The sequence below is a fragment of the Gossypium hirsutum genome, chromosome D01, assembly GCF_007990345.1.
Source record: "Gossypium hirsutum isolate 1008001.06 chromosome D01, Gossypium_hirsutum_v2.1, whole genome shotgun sequence".
Lineage (NCBI taxonomy): Eukaryota > Viridiplantae > Streptophyta > Magnoliopsida > Malvales > Malvaceae > Gossypium > Gossypium hirsutum.
The window spans coordinates 33,053,143-33,079,486 of NC_053437.1; the positions used below are offsets into that span (position 1 = coordinate 33,053,143).

The 26,344-nt window shown below is 33.2% G+C and overlaps 1 protein-coding gene across 7 annotated transcripts; it reads right to left on the reverse strand.

Annotated features, from left to right (window-relative positions):
* Positions 1-22,366: 22,366 nt before the first annotated feature.
* Positions 22,367-26,077, reverse strand: LOC107949479 (UTP--glucose-1-phosphate uridylyltransferase). 7 transcript variants are annotated; one of them, XM_041086300.1, is made up of 6 exons: positions 25,810-26,075; positions 25,205-25,516; positions 24,489-24,580; positions 24,306-24,399; positions 23,014-23,132; positions 22,367-22,554 (listed from the first exon to the last, which is right to left on the reverse strand). In XM_041086300.1, exons 2-6 carry the CDS (start codon positions 25,264-25,266, stop codon positions 22,484-22,486), a joined length of 438 nt encoding a protein of 145 aa, XP_040942234.1. In that variant the 5' UTR covers positions 25,267-25,516; positions 25,810-26,075; the 3' UTR covers positions 22,367-22,483. The 7 variants fall into 7 exon arrangements, 1 of the variants encoding a protein (XP_040942234.1); XR_005908961.1 differs by having other exon boundaries at positions 22,367-23,132; positions 24,306-24,414; positions 25,810-26,072; XR_005908958.1 differs by having other exon boundaries at positions 22,367-23,132; positions 24,306-24,414; positions 24,544-24,580; positions 25,810-26,071.
* Between the last annotated feature and the right edge of the window lie 267 nt (positions 26,078-26,344).

A 26,344-nucleotide genomic window follows, 5' to 3' on the forward strand; every position in this document is an offset into this window, starting at 1 on the left:
GTCTTATTGGTCTTTGGAATGTTGTTTTTAGGTTCCAGAATCATCGTTGTTACTTCTACGTTGAAATCGTATTAGGTGTGCAACGAAAACTCTAAATTTTACGAACAATAGAGGCCGAAAAACATGGCTGTCAATGCCACACAACCGTGTGTCAAGCCGTATGGCAGGTCGTGTAACTCACTGTTTTAGGATTAGAGGCACACGGGCTAGAGACACGGGGGTGTGTCCATGCTATGTATGTAACACCCCCTACCTATATTCGTCGCCAGAATAGGGTATGAGGCATTATCGGAGTTTTCCAAATTAATTTTTTTTCGTTATTACGAGTTAAATACTATTCTTTTATTGAAACATATTATAACGTCCCTTAGATGGGCTTCCAAAGCCCAAAACATATATCGATATCAAACCAAATCAACCAATTCAATTCAACATATTTTCAAGATAGATTTACACATATCTATAAGATAACCTCATCACATACCAAAACCAGGATTTGATAGCCATACTAATGGCTAACTTTACATTCATTTCACATTAACATTAACTTTATCAACTTATACACGCCATTGATTTCCAAAATAAATTTTCTTAATATACCAAAATGTTGAAGTTGATAGTGTGATGTGTCTCAAACCGAATCCGACCTCCGAGCTCTTAATACTACGAATCAGGGAAAAAGGAAACAGGGTAAGGACGTTGTGCTTAGTAAGCTCATGTAACAAGAATTATACTTACCTAATATTTTCAATACAATACAATAAATATTCATACATCCATTCAATCTACCATTTACCTATCATACACAAACTCAACCAAAACATTAATATAATAGCATCATATGAGTTCAATACAAAGATTGATGACTGATGAGCTCATCAATTCCATGTTTTCTATTACCCTTATTATTTCTCATATTTATCCCGTTGAATTTCTCAGAATTTCGATGGATTTTCAAAGGCACACTTTTAGCGTACTATTCCGGGTCCGTCAATTTATATTCATGTGCACTAATTTCCATTTCAGAGAGCACACTCCTGCGAACCTCATCCTTACTGCTGGATTACCAATCCAGGCTAAATCCCCTATAATATAAACTTATAGAGTATTGTCAGGATTACTAGTCCAGGCTAAATCCCCTGCAACGACAATTTACTCTAATGAGCTTGGATCTGAATTACCAGTCCAGGCTAAATTCAGACCCTAATTTGGATTACTCGTCCGAGCTAAATCCATTTTACACATATTCTTCGGGAGGGCTATATCAGGATAGGATCACCCGTCCGAGCTAGATTTTTTTTTATCGTCAATTTCTTTTTAAAGATCCATCGAAATTTTCCTTTCATTCAACCAAGATTTCTTCCCCTTTTTATCAAATATATAAATGTTTTATCAATTTTCATACAATGAACATTTAAATCATATTCACATCAATAACATACATTTCAAGCATTTAAGAATATAATTCAGGTTACACAAACTTACCTCGATACTTGTTCATATTCAAAAATCTACTAATCTCGAACTTTTTCCTTTCCTCGATCTAGCTTCGTATTTGAATTTGCTGTATCTAAATAAATAAATTTAATCATCAATTTAATAAATTTCAAGTTCATATGTAACATTCTTTATAATTCCACTATTATTTATAGTTCATTCAAAGCTATCTAATTGAGTCGTAGTCAGTAAATGATTTATATCTCAAGTTACAGAATTCCAAATTAAAAACTGCTTCGTGTTTCTGAAACTAGACTCAAATACCTTTCTACCATAAAATTTTCAGAATTTTTGGTTCAGCCAATAAGTACAGTAAAATATTCAAACTTACCCTTATTCTGCTGTCTGACAGCTTCGACCTTTCTTTCTTAAAAATTAATTATATCTTAGTAAAAAATTTAGATGATGTTTCTGTTTGTTTCTATTGAAAATAGACTCACTAATAATTTAAACATGTAAATTTTAATCCCTAATTATTTTTCTCCAATTTTTGATGATTTTCCAAAGTCAGAACAGGGGAACCCAAATTCATTCTGACCTTATCTCACAAAATTTATTATATCTGATGATTTACAATTTCATTACTTACACCATTTATTCTATGAGAAACTAGACTCAATAAGATTTAATTTTATATTTTTTTCATCCTTTAATTATATTTCCACAATTTATGGTGATTTTTCAAAATTAGTCTATTGCTGCTGTCCAAAACTGTTTTAGTGCAAGATGTTTATTACTTACTATTTTTCCCCTAAGCTTTTAATAAATGATAATTTCATCCCTGCTCAATTAACCTCTCAATTGAGTTGATTTTTCTCAATTAATACTTTATTCTATCACTTTAAACTACTTTATAACCTTTGGGAATCAAAATTTCGGCACTAGACTTTAATTACAACTTTTTCACAATTAGGTCCTAAAAATTAATTTCTATTGAAATTACCTAATAAAATCATCTCATAAATAAATTAAAGCTTCAATTTCAGGCTATTTCATCATAAAATTACAGCACTCAACCATGGTGACTTTCAATTTCATCCATGAAATAAAAAAAACTAATGAATTTAATAGTAGAACCTAGTTGTAAAAGTCTTAAAAACACAAAAATTATAAGAAAAAGGCAAGGATTAACTCACTTGGTGCAAAAATTATGAAATAACAGCTTAAAGAACCCCTCTTCTGGTGTTTTGGTTGATGAGAATGAAGAGAAATCAGAAGAAATCTAGATATTTCTACATTAGTCCTAATTTTATTTAGTTAATTATGCAATATTCCAATTTTGCCCTTAAATCATCCATTTTCTTGCTGATTCCATGACCTTGCCGTCCAGCCCAAATAAATTTTGGGTCTAATTGCATTTTAAATCCTTCCTCATTAGACACTTAAGCTATTTAATCTCCCTGTCACTTTTACACCTTTTCCAATTTAGTCTTTTTCATTTAATTGACTACCCAAACATTAAAATTTTCTAACGAAATTTTAATACCACATTACTAACATTTCATAAATATTTATAAAAATATTTCCGACTTGGTTTTATGAGATCGAGGTCTCGATACCTTCTTTTTACCCAATTTCTTCAATAATTTCTTTTTCTAACTAAGCACTAAATCGGCAAAATTTTTCTATCAATATTTTCTTACGATTTTCCTATCATATCAATATTCATGAAAAAATATTAAAATAAATTTATTTTTAAATCAGATTTGTGGTTACGAAACCATTGTTCCGATTACCTTAAATTTAGGCCATTACAATGTAACTCACTATTTTGGAATTGGGTCACACGGGCGAGGGACATGACCATGTGCCAAACTATGTGAGACACTAAGATGAGCCACACGAGCATGTGCTAGGTCGTGTAGCCCACATAGGCCAGCCATGTAGGCCATGTCAATCAGCACAGGCGTGTGGGCCAAACATCAGAATTTTTCCATAGGGCAGTAAACGTCGTTCGAATCGAGCATAGACCTTTCGTAAAGTCTTTATGGACTGAATTAGGCTATAAAATTTGATATCTGGTGAACTGTTAGTGTATAATCTATTATCTGTACGTATGACTGATATGATATAAGTTAAGTAAGTATGATCAAAGAAATAATATTATATGATATGATATGAGCGTAGGCCAAAGAAATGTGAAAGTATTGAATTTATGACTATGTATGAGATTGTATGACATCTTGCATATGTATTGGGGTGGGATTGATATTGTGGTTGACGGAGGAGTTCTATAGAGATTCGACAGTATATTAAGTTTGTAACACCCCTAACCCATATCTGTTGTCAGGACAGGGTTACAGAGCATTACCGGAAAAACAAAATAGTAAACCATTTAAATAATATATTAATACAAACATAATCAAATTTCATTCAAATACATTCGTAATGTCCCTTAATCGACCCTCGAGGCCCTAAAAAAACTATAGAAACAATCCGAGACTAAATCAAAAACATTTGAAAATTTTAGGAAAAAGTTGAAAATTTTGGGCTGTAGAGGTCACACGACCATGTAACTCGCACGATTGAGACACACGCTCGTGTTTCAGGTTGTGTGGGAATTCGAAATAGGGACATGTGGCCGTGTCCCAGTCCGTGTCCATACCCATGTAACTCACTGACTTGGGTCATACGACTAAGCCACACGCCCGTGTGCTAGGCCGTGTAACTGCCTGACTTGTATGCATTGAACCTACAGGGGACACACAACCTTGTCGTATTGGCTGTGTGTTATACACTACTGAGACACACACCCGCATCTCAGGCCATATGACCCTAAAATGAACCTTAAAACACAAGTTTACCATTTCAAGTTGCTTGGACCTTAAAAAACTCAAATACCAACCAAAATACAAATTCAAAATGAAATTAATCGAGCCAAAAACACATCAAAACCAACCTAAAAAGTGCCTAACCAATGTACCATCATTGGTACCACAAGTATATAAAATTTTACAACAAAATAAACATTGATTCACTTCATCAATTCACTCAAGCAATACCTAATCAAAATACCTATCAAATGTACAATCACAACAATTCAATTATATATGTACCATACATACTAGCATAACAACTATACCTCATTCTCATATAATATGTAAGTTGGTTATTTGTACCAAATATTATTCATAATATTTACATAAGCCAAACATTAACCAAAACAACACAAGAGTCTATACATGCCATATAATTTGAATTAAACATTTCAAAAACTACCGAGATAAGTTTGATAGTGTGACTTGAGTGCTGATCCAATCGTCCAACCTTCTGAGAATCTACAATGACATTAAACAAGACAAGTAAACTTAATGAAGGTTAGTAGGTTCGACGAGTTAAATGATAAATCTTACCAAAATAACTATAATAATTCAAATAATAATAATCATCCAAGAGAATTTCCTACCATTCACAACTTCAATCGATAAATACATTCGTATTTAGATCAATATGAAATAAATAACATATCTTTCAAATTCATTAAACAAATTACCTTACTGAGATTTTCCATTCGAAGAATGACTTACGGGTAAGAGTACATTGTCAACAGAAGCTCATAGAGCTAGTCCACCCGAATGCCCCAACAGAAGCTCAAAAGAGCTGAACAGAAGCTTGTAAGAGCTGATCCACCCGAATCACGCCAAACAAAAAGTATAACCCGAGAGTTCGCAAAAAATGCTGAACCTTAGTTTAATTGGGTAATATGTCGATATCTCCCTCCACTACCATCACCACTCCAAACCCCCGTAATACACCAAAACACGAATGTACTTTATCCCGCGTTCAATTCAAATCGGATATCAAATTCAATATTATAATTCAAACAATAATTCATTTCCAACAATAGAATATATATAATACCAATCACCAATTAATACAAATTTTAAATTTTAACCGTACGAACTTACCTAGACTGAATTGTAATCGTTGCAGAAGTTTAGGGACTATTCCGTTTTTTTTCTTTTTCCATGAGTACCTACGTGATTTTGATCTAAAATGAAAAATTCCTAATTTATTAGCATATATTTCATTTCCAAACCATTTTACAATTAATACCCTTTTACTTTTCAAAATTACACAATTACCCTAAACTTTTACCATTTTTTTAATTTAGTCCCTTAACTTGAAATTCAGTAAATTAACTAATTTTCTCAAATAAATATTTTATCCAAATAGTCCCTAATAATCACTGAATTCACTATTAAACCCTAAAATTTTGACATTTTCACAATTTAATCCTAAAATCAAAATCTAACAAAAATCACTTTACAAATTCATCAAATAGCATAATCAAAACTCCAAATACATGGTATTAATCAAGAAAATTCAATATTCATCAATGGAAACTTCTAAAATTTTTAACAGAATAAAAAACAAAAGTACGGGCTAGTTGAACCTAGTTACAACGATCTCAAAAACATAATAATTACATGAAACAAAATTAAAAAGGACTTACATGCAAGCTTCTAAGCTTAACCGATTGCAAAGCATCAAAAATGGTGAAAATTGCTTTTGGTTTCGGCAAGAAGATGAAAAAGATGATAATTTTAACTTTTGTTTTATTAAAAATTAATTTATTTACCAAATTACCTAATTACCCTTAATTAAAACCTTAAAAAAACAGAATTTAAAAACCTATTATGATCCATTAATAATGAATTAGGCTAATTATTATTTATGCCCTTTCTTGTTTTAATATTAAACTATTAAATCTATGGAATTCAAGACTTACCAAATTTTGCACCTTTTCAATTTAGTCCTTTTCCTTTAATTAACTACCTAAACGTTAATATTTCTAAACCAAATTTTAATATGACTATAATGACTCTATAACTATTCTAAAAATAATATTTATGAGTCGATACGACAGAAATTTGTGGTCCCGAAAGTACTGTTCCGTCACCATTGAAAATTGAACTGTTACAAAGAACACATTAATCGTAGTCAATGCACTGCACTGGGAGTACTGTGGAGATTGGCGATTTTATCACATTTATTCGTTAAATGATAGATTTTCTGCAATTATGTTCATTCGGTGGTTTTACCACTTCGAGCTTTACTCGCATTTGTTGGAGTTTGACAGACGGGTTATGGGGAACTCGTGGTGTGCAGTGGATGGTTTGGATAGGAACTTTTGCATTGCATCATTTGCATCACCACATGCTCATGCACCGTTTGACATCGACTTGATAATGGCTATGTAATGATATGAAATTCCAATAATGGTTCTGTGTTCTTCTGTTAATGCTAATATATTTCACTATATTTGATATTTATGACTGTTTTAATAATTGTTCAACTAACACTGAGCTTTCATAAGCTCACTTCCCCATAGTGTTTAACATTTCAGGTAAACCTCAAAACTAGGACCAGACCCGACATACAGAGAATCACCTTGGACCTCAAACTATTTTTAATAAGTATTATTAGGTCTCTATTAGTTTTGGTTTGTAACTTTTAATTATTTTTGATCTGTGGCTTGGTAACTTTTCATTTGGGGATTTTTGCATTAATGAACTACTCAAGCATAATAATTGGAATATGTATGCTATTCGATTTAAGTAAAATTTGACATTATTCCCTAATTTCCGCTACATTGTAAAGAAACTATTTTTGAAGAACAAATCGATAAGGCAACTAGATTTCCAAAATGACATGAACAATGGCTTTTCGCTGCATTGGTTAACATCAAGTTTTTAAAAAGTAAAGCTACGAAATGATTTTTCTAAAACAACACTGTCAATAATAAAATGAATCTTAAGTATAGATGACCTAATAAATGAATGTTTTTAAACTAACTCAAAGTACAACTACGATTTTTCTCTAAAATGAGTTTATTTAAGGTATTCAAAAGTAACGTAAGTTAGCTTAGCCATTTCGATAGAAATGTAGCCTTCTCAATCTAGTCATAATGTTTAGGTTGGGTTAGGGAGGTTACAAAATTAGTTATAATGGCATAAGATTTTAACTTGACATGTTTAATTTTTTTAATTTAACTCGAACGCTTTCACTCAATTCGATTCGATTCGACTCGACTAGAATTTTATTTCACTTGACTGGATTCGAAAAAATTTCAAGTCGAGTTAGGATGATAAAAGAGGACTCGTTAACTTGATTAACTTAAAATTTTTTCACTCGAATAAATTAAGATGAAAAATAGGACACGTGCAATTCTTATATTTTTCTCAATCAAGTTTATCTCGAGAATCCTAGGTTGTAGAAGCTCAGAAGCAATTAAGGTTTTTGGTTGAAATGACTAGAGAGAAAACGCTCCCTACATGGGGCATTTTCCTTTGACATGTTAGACATGTAGCTTGAAAACACGTCTTGTAGGAAGCGTTTTCACTGCCATATTAGATGAAAATGCCTCATGCAGGGAGCATTTTCTTTCTGGCCATTTCAACTACCCTAACTTGATTGCTTCTAAGACCTATAACTCGGGATTCCTGGGATAAATTTTTTCCCTTTATACCCTACCCGATCCCCTATATAAACACCCTTTCTTCACCCCTACTCACCACATCTCAATCTCCTCTAAATTATTTTTTTCTTCTTGTGTATTGAAATTTTTGAGTTTAAATATTTATTTATCTCTCATTTTGAGGGAGACATAATCATAGTTTTAAGTTGTGTTTGGGTTCACAGTGATGTCATGGAGCTCGGTAACCTACATACAAATTTCACCTATCGTCTAAATATGGCACCATCACCTGAGAAGTCGGGATCGCTTTGCAACTCGAGGTCCAAGTTGGTGGTGATTATATCGTCTTAGGTTGAAGTGTAACTAAGGCTTCAAGTTTACAAAGGTTATGCTGTCAAGGGATTATGTATAAATGGGGAAGTAGTTGATGGTGTTAATGTGGGCATGACTATCACTACCCAAAAACATAGGTTTGATTTTGCAGTTGTAATTGTATGGGTTGGTTTGGTTGTATGGTTAAGCGTCTAGTGTGTCTACCTATGGTTCTGTGTTCGAGTCTTCATATGTGCAAAAGAAATATTTTGGTCTATTCTTTTTCTAGTAAGTTGGAGGAGGAGTTTGGATTAAGTTTAGACTCTAGAAAAAAAATCTAGTTAGTTGGTGGTTTGGATTTAATTCTTTTTAAAATTAAATAGTTATTTTAATTTATTTTTTAAATTTTTATTTTTCTCTCTCTTCCACAATTTTTCATGTTCAATTTGTGGGGGAATGAGTTAATTCATTTTTTTTATTTCTTTTACTTCATTTTAGTATTTCATTTTCTTTTCTCTATTTTTTATTTTCTATTTCCTCTAAATTTCGCAAGTCTGTCGTTTTCCCATCCTTTGAAGTTTGTTTTCTTGGGTGCAAGCGTTACTCTCTTGCATTCTCATTAGTATCGGTTTGGTTCAATTATTTCGGTAGAGGGCTTAATTCATAGAGTTAAGGTTTCTATAATCTTTTGAGTAATTGATGTGAACATTGGGAATTTTGAAATTAGGGTGTGGTAGTGCAATTTCGTGTTGTTGGAGAATCTAATTAATCCATTGTGTTTCTAGAAGAGGATCAAGAGGAAGGAGGCATTTCTTCTGCGATTTAGGGACACAAGTTGCTGTGTGCGTTTGGTAAGCATTTGGTTCTGTTTTGGGGATTGTAGTTTCGTTTATTACCATTGTTATGAGTTCGAAAACTTGGCCTTAAAGCATATGTTTTCATTATTAATTAGTGTTTCAATCAGTATTTTAGGTTTTGGTTATCCTGTCGGAGTGTTTACGTCAAATTCGAATCAGGTGTGTACCTTAAACACGAAAAAATGAGATTCGATAAAAGACGAAATCGGGGTCTGTCAACGTCACATGGGCGTGTGCGAGACACGACCGTGTGACTGACGAATGTGTGACCGTGTGCATGACACGACTGCGTGATTTTGTGAGCCACATGGGCTAGGCCAGGTCAGGCGTGTGGGCAATAAAAGCATGTGCACCCACACGGCATGCCACATGGGCCTATGCCCACAGGGGCATGTGGGCCCAAAATTCTAAAAATTTCCCTAGGGTTGTACGGGTCGATCCAACCGACTGTGGGCCTACCGTAGGGTTAGTAAGGGATAACCAAACCTTAATTCTTGTGATCAGATATTCTGATAGTTTGCTCCGAGTAGGACACTGATATGTATATCTGACTGTTCTGTTTGAGTATATTTATGTGTCATCTATGTATGAGCATGTTAAGCATGTTAATTCTGTATTTTGTATCTATGTTTGGGGTGAGATTTGCATATGTGGAGGAAGTAATCTATACGACGACCTTTCGCCTATATTTTGGCAGCTTGACTGCATATTATTCTGTTATGTGTTGCATCGACGCTATATGGTCTGTTGGGATGGGTGGGTGTTTTTAACCTCACATGGTGAGATGGGATGGTCGGAGATGGTGTGTAGATGATGGAGGTAGGATTCTATATATCTGCTCTGCTTATCTGATTCTGCTATCTATATCTGTCATGGACTTAGGTCCTAATCTGTATCTGACTGTATGTGAAATTCTGTATTTTTTGCATGACTATTTCTGTTGGGTTGCACATTGAGTTTATGAAAACTGACATATGTTTGTCTGTTCTATTCAGGTTATCCACAGATATAGGCCGATTGGTGCGACGGAGGCTCAACGGTGACCACTTAATGGGAAATTGTTTCCATTTTTATTATTTAATGGGTTTTACAAAAATTTTTGGCTTTTGTGAGAGTTTTGTAATTTTTGGACTCTCCGGACTTTTTGGACTATTTGGTTTAAATTTTTGGTCTGGTTGCGTTATGATTTCTAAACTGCGACAATTCGACAAAATATCAATTTCGCGAACAAAGGTTATTTTTGAAAACACAAGCGTGGTTTTGTTTTAAACGGTTTTTGAACTTCCGCTGCGAAATGATTTAGTTAACCTTAAAGGAAAACATGTAATGGTCAGTAATAAATATATAAATGAATACGTTTTATTAAACTTGGACGTTTTATCGAAGGATCATTAGTTTCAAAACCCTTCTTCGTAACACTCTTAGATTCGGCCATAACGTCTAGGTCGGGTTTAAGGTGTTACAATGACAATGAGTATTCTCGTCAGAAGAGCATATTTCATAAAACTCAAACATAGGTGTTATGAATAAAAATGTTAGGGGTCTTCTAGTATAATCGAGTTATTAATGTTGTCTACCATCACCGAAGGCGGTGACCTTGTTACTGTAACCTATTACACCCAATGCTATCACATGTTATAATAATGGGGTCATTGCCTTCGGTGATGGTGGATAATATGCATTACTTGATTGTACTAAAACACCACTATGTTTTTTTCCTTGTATTTATGTTTGAGTTTTTATAAAGCATCCTTTCCTAATGAGAAACTCATTGTCCTACATAACCACCGCCAACTACGACCACATTTATGCTTCATCCCTTAACAACATAACCTTTGTAAACTTGAAGCGCTAGTTACACTTTAACCCTAGACCATATAATCACCATGAACATGGACCTTGAGTTGCAATTTGATCTAGCTTTCTAGGAGATGGTTCCATACTCACATGACAGATGAAATTTGTAGGTCACCCAACTCCACAGCACCACCGTAAATTCAAACATTCCTGAAAACTATAACCATGTCTATCTCAAACATGGATAAAAATAAATCTACAAATTTCTAATTTCCAACCGCAAGGAAAAAACAAGGAAAAAAAATTGGCAAAATGAAAACGCGCGCGTTTTCCTTCCTCTCTCCAAAAACAACATAAATGAGTAAATTTCTAGAATTTCAGCAAAATTTCTAGAATTTCAACATAATTTCTAAAATTTCAGCATAATTTTTCAATTAATTTTTTTTCAACATATATACATAAATTAACCTATATACACACACTTAATTTGGTGGCATATTAAAGTTTAACTTGTATCAAGTTTATTCTTTTAGCATAATGATAGTCAAACTTACTATAAGATGATACAAATAATGAGTGGGTGAAACAACTGAAGAGTCTATCAAATTAAAACATGCATTTATAGTGGCACAACTTCTAAGAAAGTGATTCCATCCATCTATTAAACATCATAACCCAAAAAGTTTCTTTTCATAAGTTTGTACAAATATGAAAATATATTATAATTAAAATGAAAAGTTTGTACTAACATGAAATATGGATATAATTAATTTGTTTTTTAATAGAAGTATATGATTTTTTAAAAAGTCAACTATATAATATATTTGTTGAAGATCCAATATCATGAGTTTAAATTAAAAATATAATATTGGGAATAATATAAAATTTAGAATTTGCATATTACAATTAAAAATCAAAATCATAAATCATACCAAATATAATTAAATTAACAAAAGTATACAATAAATTGAATATTTACTAAATTAAAATTAATATAACTTCAAAATTAAAATCCAAATTTAAAACTTTTTTTTGTAGTAAAGTAGGCTGATTTATATTAATTCACTGTTGACGAAAGGAAAGTTGAGAGGCCTCTAGAGGGGTGACAAACAATCAATAACAGCTGTCCCGCATCAAAGCGCGCATAAAAAATATCGACAGAAAAATAAAGCAATAGAAAACCGAACAAAACAAAGAAGAAAAGTAAATGAAACGCCAAACGAAATAAGCAGTGGCTCTTCATCGTCCCAAATCAGCCAAGGTGCTCCCTTTTAGATCTGCAACTGCGCTCACAAAAAGGAGATAACAGAGCTTTGAACAGATTCTTGGAGATTCAACCGAACCTTCTCCACAATTCAAAACTAACTCGTCATTTATCTTGAGACTTCCGTACCCACGCAATCCAATCCTTTCTCACCGTCGTTAGAACCAGATCCGATACATCCGTAGCCCAGTTCCAGCAGTCCCCTTTCCTCCGTCCTTCAATAGCTAGAACATGCGCCGCTTCATTCCCCTCCCGAGGCACAAAAGTGTAGGTAATCTCTTCAAAGATCCTCGCTAACTGTTGGATGTGGTAAATGATCGGTCTAATAATTGATTTACCCGCCTCACCATTACTAATGTTTTTTATAATAGACAGTGCATCCCCTTCCACCACCAATCGCTGGAAGCCCATCGTATGCGTAAATACCAACGCCTTCTCACAAGCCCGAGCCTCTGCCACAAAAGGGTCAGCAACGTCATTTAAGAGATAAGTCTCCTCTCCAACAACTTCACCTTTATGGTTCCTAGCTAGTACTGCTGTTATGGCCAACCCTTTATCTTGCACAAAGGATGCATCGAAATTAATCTTGATAAATCCATCGTCCGGTGGTCTCCAAATTTCCTTACCTGCAGATCCGTAACAGGCCTGATATTCTCACTATTGAGGCTTAGTTCTCATTCAAAACCACTAATAAAACCCAATATTTCCTGCCTCAAAAATTTGACTCCTTCATGCACTAACTTATTTCTGCAGTACCAGAGACTCCATAACGAAATAGCAATAATCTTTTTATGACGATCGTCTGCTTCCGAAAATGCCCTAACAAAATGTTCTTTATGGTCCAGTGAGCTTTCAAAAGGAGGAACCTGCACCATTAACGCATTCCAAATATCCTGCAAAATATCATAAGTCCACAAAAGATGTTCAGAATTCTCCAACTCTGTCTTACACAGTGGACACACCGCAGCTTCGCACGAGGTTCGTCGCGCCAGATTTTCATAATGAGGCACCAGATTATGAAACAGCTGCCAAACATGTATTTTAATTTTTCCAGGAATATTTAAATTCCACAGCCCCGTATAGAATTTTTTGTATTCCTTAGATTTAGGGGATAAGTTAGCTCTATTTTGTAATAACTCTGTAAAAAGGGCCCTGTAGCTGCTCTTGACCGTGTTTTCACCCGAACCTTCATACTTTCAGACCCTCACATCTTCCGGTCTACTCTCAGAAATAGGGATAGAGAGAATTCTTTTTACGGTTTCGCCATCGAACAAATTATGGATAACCTCCTTGTTCTAGGTATTGCCTTCAATAAGGTGATTTACCGTTGTCCAATTTGTACTAATATTTTGACCTTGAATTCTATTGTTTTCCTTACCAGGTAACCAGGGATCATTCCATAGGTTAATGCAACCACCATCCCCTACCCACCACACCATCCCTTCTCAGATCACTTCACGAGCACTACAGATACTTCTCCAGGTAAATGAGGGGTAAGAGCCAACTTTAGCTGATAAAATATCTGAATAAGGAAAATAACGGGCTTTAAACACTTTGGCTAAAAGACAATTCGGCCGAGTTAGAATGTGCCAGACCTGTTTTGCTAACAGCGCTTTATTAAACATAAACAGATTTTTGAAACCCAGACCCCCAAAACTTTTTGGTTTGCAAAGCATTTCCCAAGTACTCCAATGAATACCCTTTGACATTCTATTATTAGTCCACCAAAACCTATTCATAATCCCTTCAAGCTTTTGGCATAAAGTCTTTGGTAGTAGGAAGCATTGCATCACATATATTGGCGTAGCCTGCAAAACCGATTTAATAAATACCTCCTTCCCCCCCATCGACAGATAGCGTAGACTCCACCCTTCAACCCTTTTCCTGAATCTGTCCACATAATTTGCGAAAGCCCATTTTTTATTCTTACCCACCATCAGAGGCAATCCTAGATACTTTTCTGGATTGGAAGCCAACCGGACACCTAGCTGATTGACGATATCCTCATTCACCTCCGTTTGTACATTAGCTCCGAAATAAATTAGTGACTTTTCAAAATTCACCCGTTGCCCTGATGCCTTCTCATACTCATGAATTATCTCCCGAACGACCCCCGCTTCCTCAGAAGAGGCATCTCCAAATAAGATACAATCATCCGCAAAAAAAATGATTCACAGCAAATCTCTCCCTTCCAACGGTTGCTCCCACCAATCATCCTTCATTCCTCGCATCGCTAATAAGCGCTGAAAATCATTATGCACAAATCAGAAACAAGTAAGGACTAAGAGGGTCTCCCTGCCTTAACCCTCTCGAGGGGGAAAACCACTCACCATGAAATCCATTAAGACAAACCAAGTATGAGACAGAACAAACACAACGCATAATTAGAGTAATCCAATCCATATGAAACCCCAAGTGCTTCATCATCCCTACTAAAAAATCCCACTCCACACAATCATACGCTTTACTCATATCCAATTTGAATGCAAAATGACCCTTCTTACCGCGTTTCTTCATCTTTAAAGAGTGTAACACCTCATAAGCAATTAACACGTTGTCTGAAATTAACCGACCTAGAATAAAAGCCCCTTGAGCCTCATTGATACAATGCCCCAACATGGTACTCATTCGGTTCACCAGTACTTTCGCAATAATTTTGTAAACCACATTACAAAGGCTTATGGGCTTAAAGTGTGACATATCTTTTGGCTTATCAATTTTTGGAATTAAAATGATACGTGTTTTATTGAGATCTCCTAATTCAGCTTCCCCATTCAGAATAGCTAAGAAAAATTGAGAGACTTTCACGCCCACAATATGTCAATACCTCTGAAAAAATATAGCATGAAACCCGTCCACACCGGGTGCTTTCAATGGTGCCATCTACTTGACTACCTGCGTGATCTCCTCCTCAGTGAACTCTTTTAACGATTCTTCGTTCATACTCTCCGCCACTTTTTCCTCCACCAATCTGAATAAACGTTCATTTGAACCCACATCTGAAGAAGAAAAGAGATTTCCAAAATAATTAGATGCTATCTGTACAAACTCTTCGGTCAAATTCTTCCTTTGAAGTGACGTTGCACGGCCACCTTATGGAAAAAACTAGTATTCGATCACCATTTGTTAGCCAATTCGCACGAGCACGTTGCTTCCAATAAAATTCTTCCTTGTCAGCTTCTAAATTTAGGTCCAGTTGGATTTCCGTGATCTCAGCCAATATTTTATCTGTAATATCCTGATTATACAATATAGATAATCTGTCCTCTAAAACCAATCTTTTCTTCTTTTCTACCCTACCTGTTGACTGCCTCCATCGAAGTATCTGGCCTTCTAGCTTTTCTAATTTGCCCAGAACATTTCCATCATTTTCAGCCCACCACTGTTTAACTAACTCTTCAAAAGAGTTATCCAAACACCACTTGGCCTCAAACCTAAAAGTATTCTCATTGTTGACCTCCCTGTTTCTTGTGACACCCTCGGAATCAAGGAGAAGGGGACAATGATCGGAAATAGAATGGCTCAAATGTTCAATCCTATACTTAGGAAAACGATTCACCCAACTCAATGTAGCAACACCACGATCCAACCGCTCCCTTATATTTGTAGTGACAAATCGTCCACGCTCCCATGTGAACCATCTGCCCGAAAAGCCTAGATCCGTAAGATTGCAATCCTCTAATGCATCACGAAAATCTTTCATTTGCCGATCTGATCAAAGACGCCCACCCTTTTTTTTCAAAGGAGTTCGCAATTTCGTTAAAATCTCCCATTACTACCCAAGGGATAGTTTGATCATGACTTAGCTGACGAAGTAGGTCCCACGAAGCACTTCTATTTCCTCCAGGTGCCCAAAAAACCCCGTAAACCTCCATGTATCGCCACATTCGTTGTCATGAATTTCCACATCTATATGATACAAAGAAAAACTTTTAAGCTGCACCAATGCATTGCCTTTCCAGCCCAACGACAAACCCCCTTTTTGTGCCTACAACTCCAACAACGATTCAATTTTCAAAACCACACCGCATCCGTACCTTCTCCATACTTTTTGAACTTAATTTCGTTTCTATAAGAAACAAAATACGGGGATTTATGGCTTGTAAGTTATTCCTGAGCCTTTTTACAGTTCGTGGTCTCCCCAACCCACGAACGTTCCAGCTTAGAATTTTCATTGAGCTCGGCTACTCTGGTCTCCAGAGCTAACCGATACATCCATATAACCTGGTCCATCAATAGCCTCCAATGGTATCCTCAACCTATAAAATAAGATCATAGTTAAAATCCAAAATTATCTTAAAATAAAAAAATAGAAAAATAAAATTCAGATAAAACATATAAAATGACTTTGTTTATTAAACATATGAAAAATATATAATAAAAAAACATACAAAATGATTTAAATGTAAAGATGTAAATAAAAGAAGATATCTTATGTGAAAAAAAATATTAAAATGAAATTATTTAAATGAATTAAGAACTTGAACATAATAAGGAGCAAAATATAACATGACCTACAATTAAATTAACCTAAAATCAAAATTTTAATATTAACTCTTTGTGATTGAGATTTTAATGCTCTGTTTCTTTTTTTTTCTTCATTTCATTTCTTTTTCTTTTTCACGTTTCCTCTCCATACTATTTTTCAAAAAAAAAATCATGTTTTTTTCTATCCTCTCTCTTGACGAGATCGTTTACTACCAAATATGTAACCATTCATTGTCATTTCTGACCATCTTCTAAAGAATCCTACTCTCTTAATGGGATCATCTGTAGATTTGAATCAAGCTCCCTCCTTGACGTCCACCATGATATGATAGCCTTTAAGAACTTCGAGGCACCTACTTCCATATTTAGTTTTTCTTAATGATGTTTCTACTTTATTGTAATAACGTAAACATAATCAATTTTGAAAGGAATGTTAAATAATTGACATAAATAAAATAACAGATTAAATCACATAATAAAAACAATTTGTTTTTTTTTGAAACATTTTTCAAAAAAAATTCACAAAATTGGAGTTATGTGAATTGCGTAACAATGGATAGGATTAGGTGTTTTGTAATCATAAATAATGTGTTTATATTCGAACACCTTATTTTATTATGTTTATTGCATTTTTTGGGTAGTATGATTTAAGTTTAAAATATTGGTAATTACCTTATTTGTGAAATTTACTTTCTTTTTTATTATGAAATTTGACTTTTTATTTTTAAAAAGGAAATTTTATTGTATACTTATGGCATTTCTATTTATTTGATTTGTATGGTAATAATTTGTGAAATATTAATGTTAATATTAGACACATATCTTCTTTCTAATATGACAAAAGCATAACTATGCCAACAAACTCAATTTTCCTTATTTGTAACCTAACTTTGCTAACATTGAATGTAAAAATACCAAATAAATGTTTACTAAATGTGTTCAATTTGGAAGCCAATAATTATTTAATAAGTTAACAGGATTTGGTAAATAAATTTTAAGATAATAAAGTGAAAATTGTAGTTAATGACAAGTAGTAAAAATAGAAATTGTTCCATGAAAAAGATAAGGAAACTGTTAAATGGTGTTAAAATAAATTATGCAAAATAAAATTAAATGATATAAAATGAAAATAAGAATAACTTTAAAATAATTTAAGAAAATAATATTAAAAACCTTAAATTGTTAGTGACTTGATTTGTAATCTCTCTAGCCTAGCTTAGACGTTAGACCCGAATTTGGAAGATTACATCTACCACCGAAATGGCCTAGTACGATCGAAGTTTATAAATCAATCATTTTAAAACATTTGCTTATCTTAGAATGAAAAGTAGCGAGTTAACAAAATCCAATTAATTTTAACCTTATTCTTGTAACTGTGACTATTTTTGAAAACTTAATTTATTTATAATCTAACAACGGAAAGGTGATTTTTATCTTAGTCTTATGAAAACTATATTTCATGTTTAATTAAGTAAAAACCATATTTTAAATTAAGTTAAATATCATGCATGCTAAATAAAACCAAAACCTAAATCTCATGCCACAGTTCAAAAATAAATTCATACAATCAATGAATGATAAATCATCAACTAATAAATCTAAAATATTTATATAGAAAAATAGATCCAAGTCGAGCCCCTTCGAATGTCGTGTCCTCATCTTAACCTAGTGGATTATCTAAAAAATGGAAATGAAAAAGGGAGTGAGCTATGAAATTCAGTGTGAGTTCCATCATAAGAAAAACTAGTGCAAGCAGTCAATAAGTCATACTGAATAATAACGCATAGAATAATCGCAAATAATTAGCAAATCAGAGTACCGGATTTTCAGATTAACAATCAATAGTATCTCAGAATTCATAATAGCAATTTTAGAATGTCAATATTTCAGATCACTTAACCATTTATACATAAGTATAAATACATGTTTTTATGAATGCCATATAGTTTCAGTTTAATGGAAAAGATCCTACCCCTCCTCTACACACCACACTATGAATTCGCCAAAACTCGTCCAACCTTATAACTCTGAGTTGTTAATAAACCACCACTGATTTGCAATTTTTGCCACTTGTTGTGGGTACACAACATATTTGCAGATTAAACAAACTACCACTTGGTTCATGATCGAACCATATATTTGCAGTTACTGCCACTTGTTGTGAGTGCACAATATATTTGACGGATTAAACAAACTACCACTTGATTCATAATCAAACCACATATTTGTGGATTAAACTGCCTCTCTTCCTCCATACATATCATCCCACCTCGTGCAATGCAATATGACACACTTTGTAATAGAATAAATCAACACTAGCAATACTTATGCTTAACATGTATTCGATTCATTTACTAGCAATTAACATGCTTTAATAGGTATTTTAATAGGGTTGTGTTAATATTAGCACTAATAGAGTATCTATTTCACAATGACACTAGCATATATATACACTTCACATATAGCCATAACACTCAATCATTAAATCACAATTTCTAAAATATCACAATGTTAGACTAAATTGAGCAGATAAAAACTTTAAAAAGAATTCCAACATACATAGGAACTAAATTGAACATATAATACATATACATAATATTAATAATTCATTCAATCAAATCATGGATTCTAACATTATTCATGTTGTCAAGGGCTTAACTGAATAGAATAAAACACTAAAAACAAATTGAAAATCAATCAGGAACTAAATTGGTCAAAACATAAAATTCTAGGTAAAACTATAAAAATTGAAAACAGGGAACACACGGCTGTTTGACCGAAAAGTGTGAGAAGTCCTGGATCATGTGGAGGGGTTACACAGCCGCGTGGTTGGGCCATGTAATCTGTTAAGGCCGTGTGAAAATTGAAAAATCAAGGTGTAGGGGAGACACAACCGTGTAGTTGGTTGTGTGGAGGGTCCTAGGCCGTGTGAGAATCAAATTCCTAGGGTTTCAAGGGGAACATGGCTATGTGAGGGGGTAAACATGCCCATGTGGCCCTACCCTAGGCACGGTTTTGCCCTTATTCACTTGTAAATGAACACACAACTATCTTTGGGTTACAAGTGACATTACTCATGTCCCAATCTGATTCGGGGTATCTAGATTGGGTCCTTCAAAATGATATTTACACAAGAACTAATAACAATTTTCAAGACTTATCAAGATTACCGGGAACCCTGGCAAGATTCGTAAAAATACCCATTATTTTCGAATGAAAGATTAACACCAGATATAAATTCTATGAGGGTTTGGAATTTATTACCAAAATTAAATTTAACTTACCAACTCTTGGCAAAATTAGGAATGAAATTGATGATGACTCGTTTAACCGATAAAAACACAACGAAATGTGATGCGTGCTCGTATTCGTTTGATGAACACAAGTATGTCTTATTGTATGATCATTCTAAAACAGAAAACTTAAAATAAGAACAATAAAGTAAGAATAAAATAAGTTGGATAAAAGATGAAATGATAAAACTTCAACCCGAAAAAAAACCCAGAAATGAACCCGGTTATAGAAGAGCATGACCCATTTTCTACAAAGTTTGAACAGAAATGAAAGTCGAAAGAAGAAGACTGTGACCCACTATCTATAAAGGGATAGGAACCAATAGTATACGATTGCCACACTCACAGATTGGGATGGGAAAAGGGAGTGATAAGATCGGAAAAAAAAGTTGAACGCCACAAGATTGTAATCTTGATAAGTTCAAAACAAACTCTTAAAGAGACTAAAAAGAATATACTCACAATTTTGTATATTAATTTGATCTCCATAAAGATCACAGGTGATAGCTATTTATAGGTGAGTATAAAGCTAAAGGATATTGAGTATAAAGCTAAAGGATGACTCAAACCGTCATCAAACATGTAATTGAATGTGATAAAATGTCCAATTTTAATAGGGAAAACCATCCAAGCTTTGTAAAAACCATGCAAATGTATTTGGATGAGAAAATGTCTCTATTCTTTGAAACTGTCCATGCTATTGTATTTGAAGAAGAAAAAATGTCTTCATGCAACGAAATCGTCCGTGCTTTTTGTATTTGAAATGGAAAAATGTCTCTATTCATTGAAAATGTCTATGTCCCATGCTTGAATCATCCATCATTGGTTAAAAACATCCATCCATGCTTGATGTTTGAAAATTAATTCATTATAGTTGTTTGTACCTAAAAAGTTATAAATAGAAATCATCAAAAACTCAATGCACTCATAGATAATATATTTATTAGAAAAAGATCACACAAAACAAAAACACAAGTTGTAATTTAAAGGTAATAAATAATCACAAACTAAAACAAAACATTATGAAGGACTGAAACAATTATTCCATGGCCCAAGAGTTTATGGGTCAACATTCAATATGTTGCAAGGATTCAATTCCATATTTGACCCAAATTGTGACACGAAAAATTTGCACTTGGCCCAAATGTCTATTATCAAACCATTAACAGCTTCTTTAAGCCTTTTAGCCATTGATCTTGTAATTGGACCCATGGGCACTTGTAACACATCCAATATATTTCCCATGCTCACATCAAAATGGGGGATGATTTGATTCGGGAAATGGAATAATTGTCAACAATGGGGAAAATTACTATGGAAAGTAAAGGGAAGAAAAGAAAATAGGAGGAAATATAAAGATTAGGGGAAAACCATTCTCTTTAGGTTGGAAAGGGAAAAAAATTCTAATATGACTAGGAAATGGAATTAAATAGCTAGGTTTAACAAAATTTGGAGGGGTTGTACGGTAAATTACCCATATTGTTGAAATTAAAAGGAAAATTGAGGGAGGGTGGCGTGATTTGAACTTAGGAAAATAAGAAAAAAAGGAAGAATGCTTAACCATTAAACCACTACCCACAATTATTAATTTTTTAGTCCAAATAATATTTATCTTAGAGTGACCTTCATCCTAATTTGCTGAAAATAAAAAGAAAAAAAATAAGAAAAGAGTGGACAGAACTTAGGATCTTTGGGGAGTATACTAACTACATAACTATTTAGATTAAGTCATTCCTTGATTATTTATTTCATCTAACCCCCTATATTTTGGGGTGTAACATGATTTCTAATTTTTTTTTGTTGTGTTTTATTATTTGTATAAAATTTTATATACACTACACTAGAATAGGTTTTAGCGGCGCTTTTTTTGGCCTTTAGCGGCACTTTTTAGCGCCACTAAAAGTCAAAGCGCCGCTATTGAAACCGTCTCTAACATTTGCGGCGTTTTTTAAAATAAACGCTGCTAAAGGTCATGACTTTTAGCAACGCTTTCACACCTTTAGCGGCTCTTTTCCCACAAACGCTGCTATAGACCATGACCTTTAGCAACGCTTTTCCCACAAACGCCGTTAAAGATCATGACCTTTAGTGGCACTTCTATTACAAACGCCACTATAAGATTGACTTTTAGCGACACTTTTTCACAAGCGCCGCTAAAAACATAACTTTTAAAAAAAATTAATTAAATAATATTTATTTCTATAATAAATATTATATTATGTTTTATTTTTAAAATTTAAACTTTAAACTATATACTTTTAAGGATAAAAAATTTTAATTAAATTAAATTTTCTATTAAAATTTTAACTTTAAAGGTAAATATAAAAATTAATGAATTTAAATTTAGAATTAAAATATTATGTTTAAATAAATGAGCAATCTACCTCACAACTATCTGATATATATTAACTCGGCCAAATATAAAAGAAGAAACACGTAATAATGAACAATTATGATTAAAGAAGCTAGTACACAAGGTAGCTACAAAACCCTGTTTCAATAACACCTGATTCAAGTTTCGACTAAGATAAACAACCATGGAATGCAACATTAATTAACACTCTACTTGAAGAAGTGCTAAGCCTTGACTTTTCCAGCTTGAAGAGATTGAATCCTCCACTATACCTTTAATATTTAAAGGATGCAAAACCAAATGATCAGATAAACCAACAAACTTGGTAAACAATAGAGATGTTAAAAATAAAAAATATATATAGCCATTAAGGCTAAAAAAAACTATAATAAACAATTATGTGCAGCTTTAGTTGCAGGTTGAACCATACTAACAAACAATCTCAATCTGTGAACAGAAGAATTTTCCAGAGGTAAGTACCATCAGTGATGATAATGTAGACCTTTAGTTTGCATTGCAAGTGACACAGAAAAGTCAAGCAATTATGAAAATGCTTTATAGAAAGTTCATGGTTCCATTACAGGTCACCTGTCAACAAATATCCATGGTGGACAAGGGCAGCAGAATGTAGAGTCTGTGGAACAGGCTGGTATCTTGGTCGTGTACAGATAGCTATATTTCCCTAAAACTAGAAAAAGAATTGCGAATTTTCTGGAATTGGAAGTACTCACAGGGATATATAGCTACATACAAGTTTGCTATTATCAATGAAGTGGAAAAGCTTTTAAGCAAACTGCATTCATGCACAGTGACTGAAACCCCATTTGCTTCAAACGATGCCAAATACTTTCTGCACAAGAAATTGTATTAAAAAAACAACTAATTATCCCCATAGTTTATCAAGAGCCACTATTTTAGAGACCTGAATAGATAATGACACTTGAGCTATACATAATTTCACTTAAAACATGTCAGCCTGATAGGTATATGAATGAAAACTATACAACAAAACAAAGATAAGGCAGATTCCAATATATCCCAAATTTCCAAAGTTAATATAGATAGAATAATAACATGTACCATTCACCGGCAACATGTACAATACTAATCACTACAAATTAAAATCTATCCGGATTGAAATTTAATTATAATTTTTTCGTAATTAAAATTTAAGGACCACAGAAAAGAATTCCAAAACCAGTTATGCAACGAGAAAATAATGGCTAGGTTCTCAAACCTGTTCAAAAGGATGTATATCTAGCTAGGTTCTCAAATTTATCAAGAGGAAGTTACAAGTTTAAGGAGTATGAACAAATTCCAAATTCCAGAACCAGTTACAACAGGAAAAGTTAGGTTCCCAAACCTGTTCAAAAGGATGTTTAAGAAAAGTAGAATTTGGATCTCTCTCTTATAATCTAGTTTATATATACTGATGTTTCTTTTCTTAAAAAAAAACCCAAGTAGGACCTAATTAATCATGATTTTTCCATAGCAAGGGCATACATGGCTACTGATGAATACCCACATATAAAATGTGTGAATAGGCATGCCCCATTTTGTTGCAAATATTCAAACAAATCTGCCAAACTTTCCTTTTAATTTCTTCTAAAAGCAATTAGGAATTGATGAAGATGTAGTGGATGATACAATACATCATATGGGTTTCAAATCTATTCAGTTTTTCTTTCATCTCTTTTTTGGTCTTTGTTTGGATAAGATAAGGTCCTGACAATTGCTAGTTAAAACAAAATAGACAATGTCATGCAAGAAGCAGCATAATCTATCAATAATTAAAACTTTTATTCTCTTTATTTGGCACAATATAATATAAAAAGCATATATAAATATATGAATGTAGAGGCATATATAAAAAGCATATATAAATATATGTATGTCACAAAAACTATATTCATTTATGTAGAGGCAAGTCTTTAATATATAACTATGGAATCATCAAGAAATGCTTCTCTTTTCTTAGAAAAAAAATAAGTATCAAACTTCCAGAAGTTAGATAATTACTTACTTGGGACCACCGAAACCCATATTCTTTCCCAAAGCTCCATTATACTTCACCACAACAAGCTTATCCAAAAGCTGTTTAGATTCAGCAATATCTGCTGAACTCTAATGTACTGTTATATTTTTCTTGATGTTATATTTGGAATACAATAAATTCACAAGTAGAAGAATAATGAGAAAATATTACCACAAGACATAGGTGCTAAGTTATTATAAGGAACAACAAGCACTTCATCACTTACACTGCCTTCGCTCTCACTTGTGCTCTCTACTTGGTCCCTTTAATCAAATATCGGATTTCAAGTAAACCAGACAATTGGAAATAGTTCCAATAACAAAACAAAGAATAGAAGAAACAATGCAACAGCAAACCATGAAAACTCAACTCGTATAAAATAGACAAACTTCAGAGCAAGAATTCTAGACAGAGACTACAAAATAAGAAATAAACCTATCATTCTGCACAATTATCAGAAGTAAACCGATAAGAACTGGGAAAAGGATATTCTCTCTATACTAAGATCCTCAATCAAGCTACTTAAGTAAGGAACCACTTAGTAATAACTCAAGATTCTGTCATCTATATATCGAGAAACTCATGTCCACAACTCAAAATCACTCTTAAATCATCCATCAAGCACATCCAATCTTACAACAATTACTGCCAACAAACTTAGCCGGTCTCTTATTTCCTCTCTAGTTAAATTAATAAAATTAACATCCAATGCACACCTTATAACCTACGATTTTTATACTCAATTTCGGTCACAGAAACCACAGTTCAGAGATAAAACCCACCCTTTCCACCAAAATTAGAGAAAAAAAGAAAAAGAATCCATCCTATCAAAACATTCAAATATCAAACCCAGAAAAAGAAACTTTAAAAATATAATAAAAACATACTTGATTGTAGCCTTCTTCCCAGTCCCTTTTGCTCCATTTTTTTCTTCTCCAACATAAGACATTTAGTTATCATGTTACATATCAAGTAAACGAATTGAACAGAATCATTGGTCGGTATTGGATAAGTAGCCTTCTTATATTGTTTCAATATATAAAACTATATATTGTTACATTAATGTTCTCTGGACCAGCAATCTCTGCATCTAGTTGAGTACCATCTGCAGTATTTCCAGCACTGGTATTTCTTTTTCCTATTTCCTCCAAAGTTACAGATCCCTTCTCAGGTTTCTTCTGCTTGTCACATTCAGAAACCTACCAAAACAGACCATGCTAAATGTAAAAACAAATAATTTCCTTTCTAGACTAGAAAAGAACATTTGAAAAACTTTGGGCTTGAAGACATAAATAAACTCTACATTCATCTTTTCCCTTGAAAAATAATCTAGAGTTATATGTCATTCCACATTGAAAAACTGGTCTATGAAGAAAAATGAACGAACAATTCATCTTGTTATAAAAACAAATACAAATACCCAGAATCCAAAATCAGCGTTATAAAAACAAAAGAACAGGAAAATCGAGAAGATAGGAAAACTCGTTCTTACAGCTTGTATGTTCCTATCCTCATCGTCAAAAAAGAGCATTGAGTTGAAGGGATTTCCAGTCCTTGAGTGAATTCTCTGGAAATGATCGATCTACTCAAACCTCAAAGTGAAGAAGAAATTGGGAGAGGCGCAATTTAGGGTTTGGATTTGGTTGAAAAATGAGAGCATTTTAACCATAAGAGGGGTTGTTTGCCCTAGATTTGGTACGGCGCCGTTTATCTTCTCTTGAAATGGTGTCGATTTTGATCTGTTTTTGGGGAAATGGTGTGATTTTTTTAAATTAAAATGATTTTTTTTGCGGCTTACCTTTTGCAGAGTTTGTATAAAAATACCACAAAAATTAATTTATTTTGAACAAAACGACGTCGTTTGTATATAGTAACGACGTTTTTTTGCTAAAAACGCCGCTAAAGCTCGCATATTTTTAATATTTAATTATTGTATCTTTCATATAAATTTTAAATAAATAATTATTAAATTTTAAGTAATATTTATAAGAATTAGATAAAATTATAAAATTTAGTTTTTTATTTCA

What these genes read in the sequence shown, in the direction of transcription:
- LOC107949479 (XM_041086300.1), bottom strand. Translation starts at nt 25,266, where the DNA reads ATGTCTTATGTTGGAGAAGAAAAAAATGGAGCAAAAGGGACTGGGAAG. An exon ending in GGGAAGAAGGCTACAATCAA is followed by an intron (nt 24,581 to 25,204) that starts GTATGTTTTTAT and finishes ATTTGATTAAAG; the next exon opens with GGACCAAGTAGAGAGCACAA. An exon ending in CTTAGCACCTATGTCTTGTG is followed by an intron (nt 24,400 to 24,488) that starts GTAATATTTTCT and finishes ATTAGAGTTCAG; the next exon opens with CAGATATTGCTGAATCTAAA.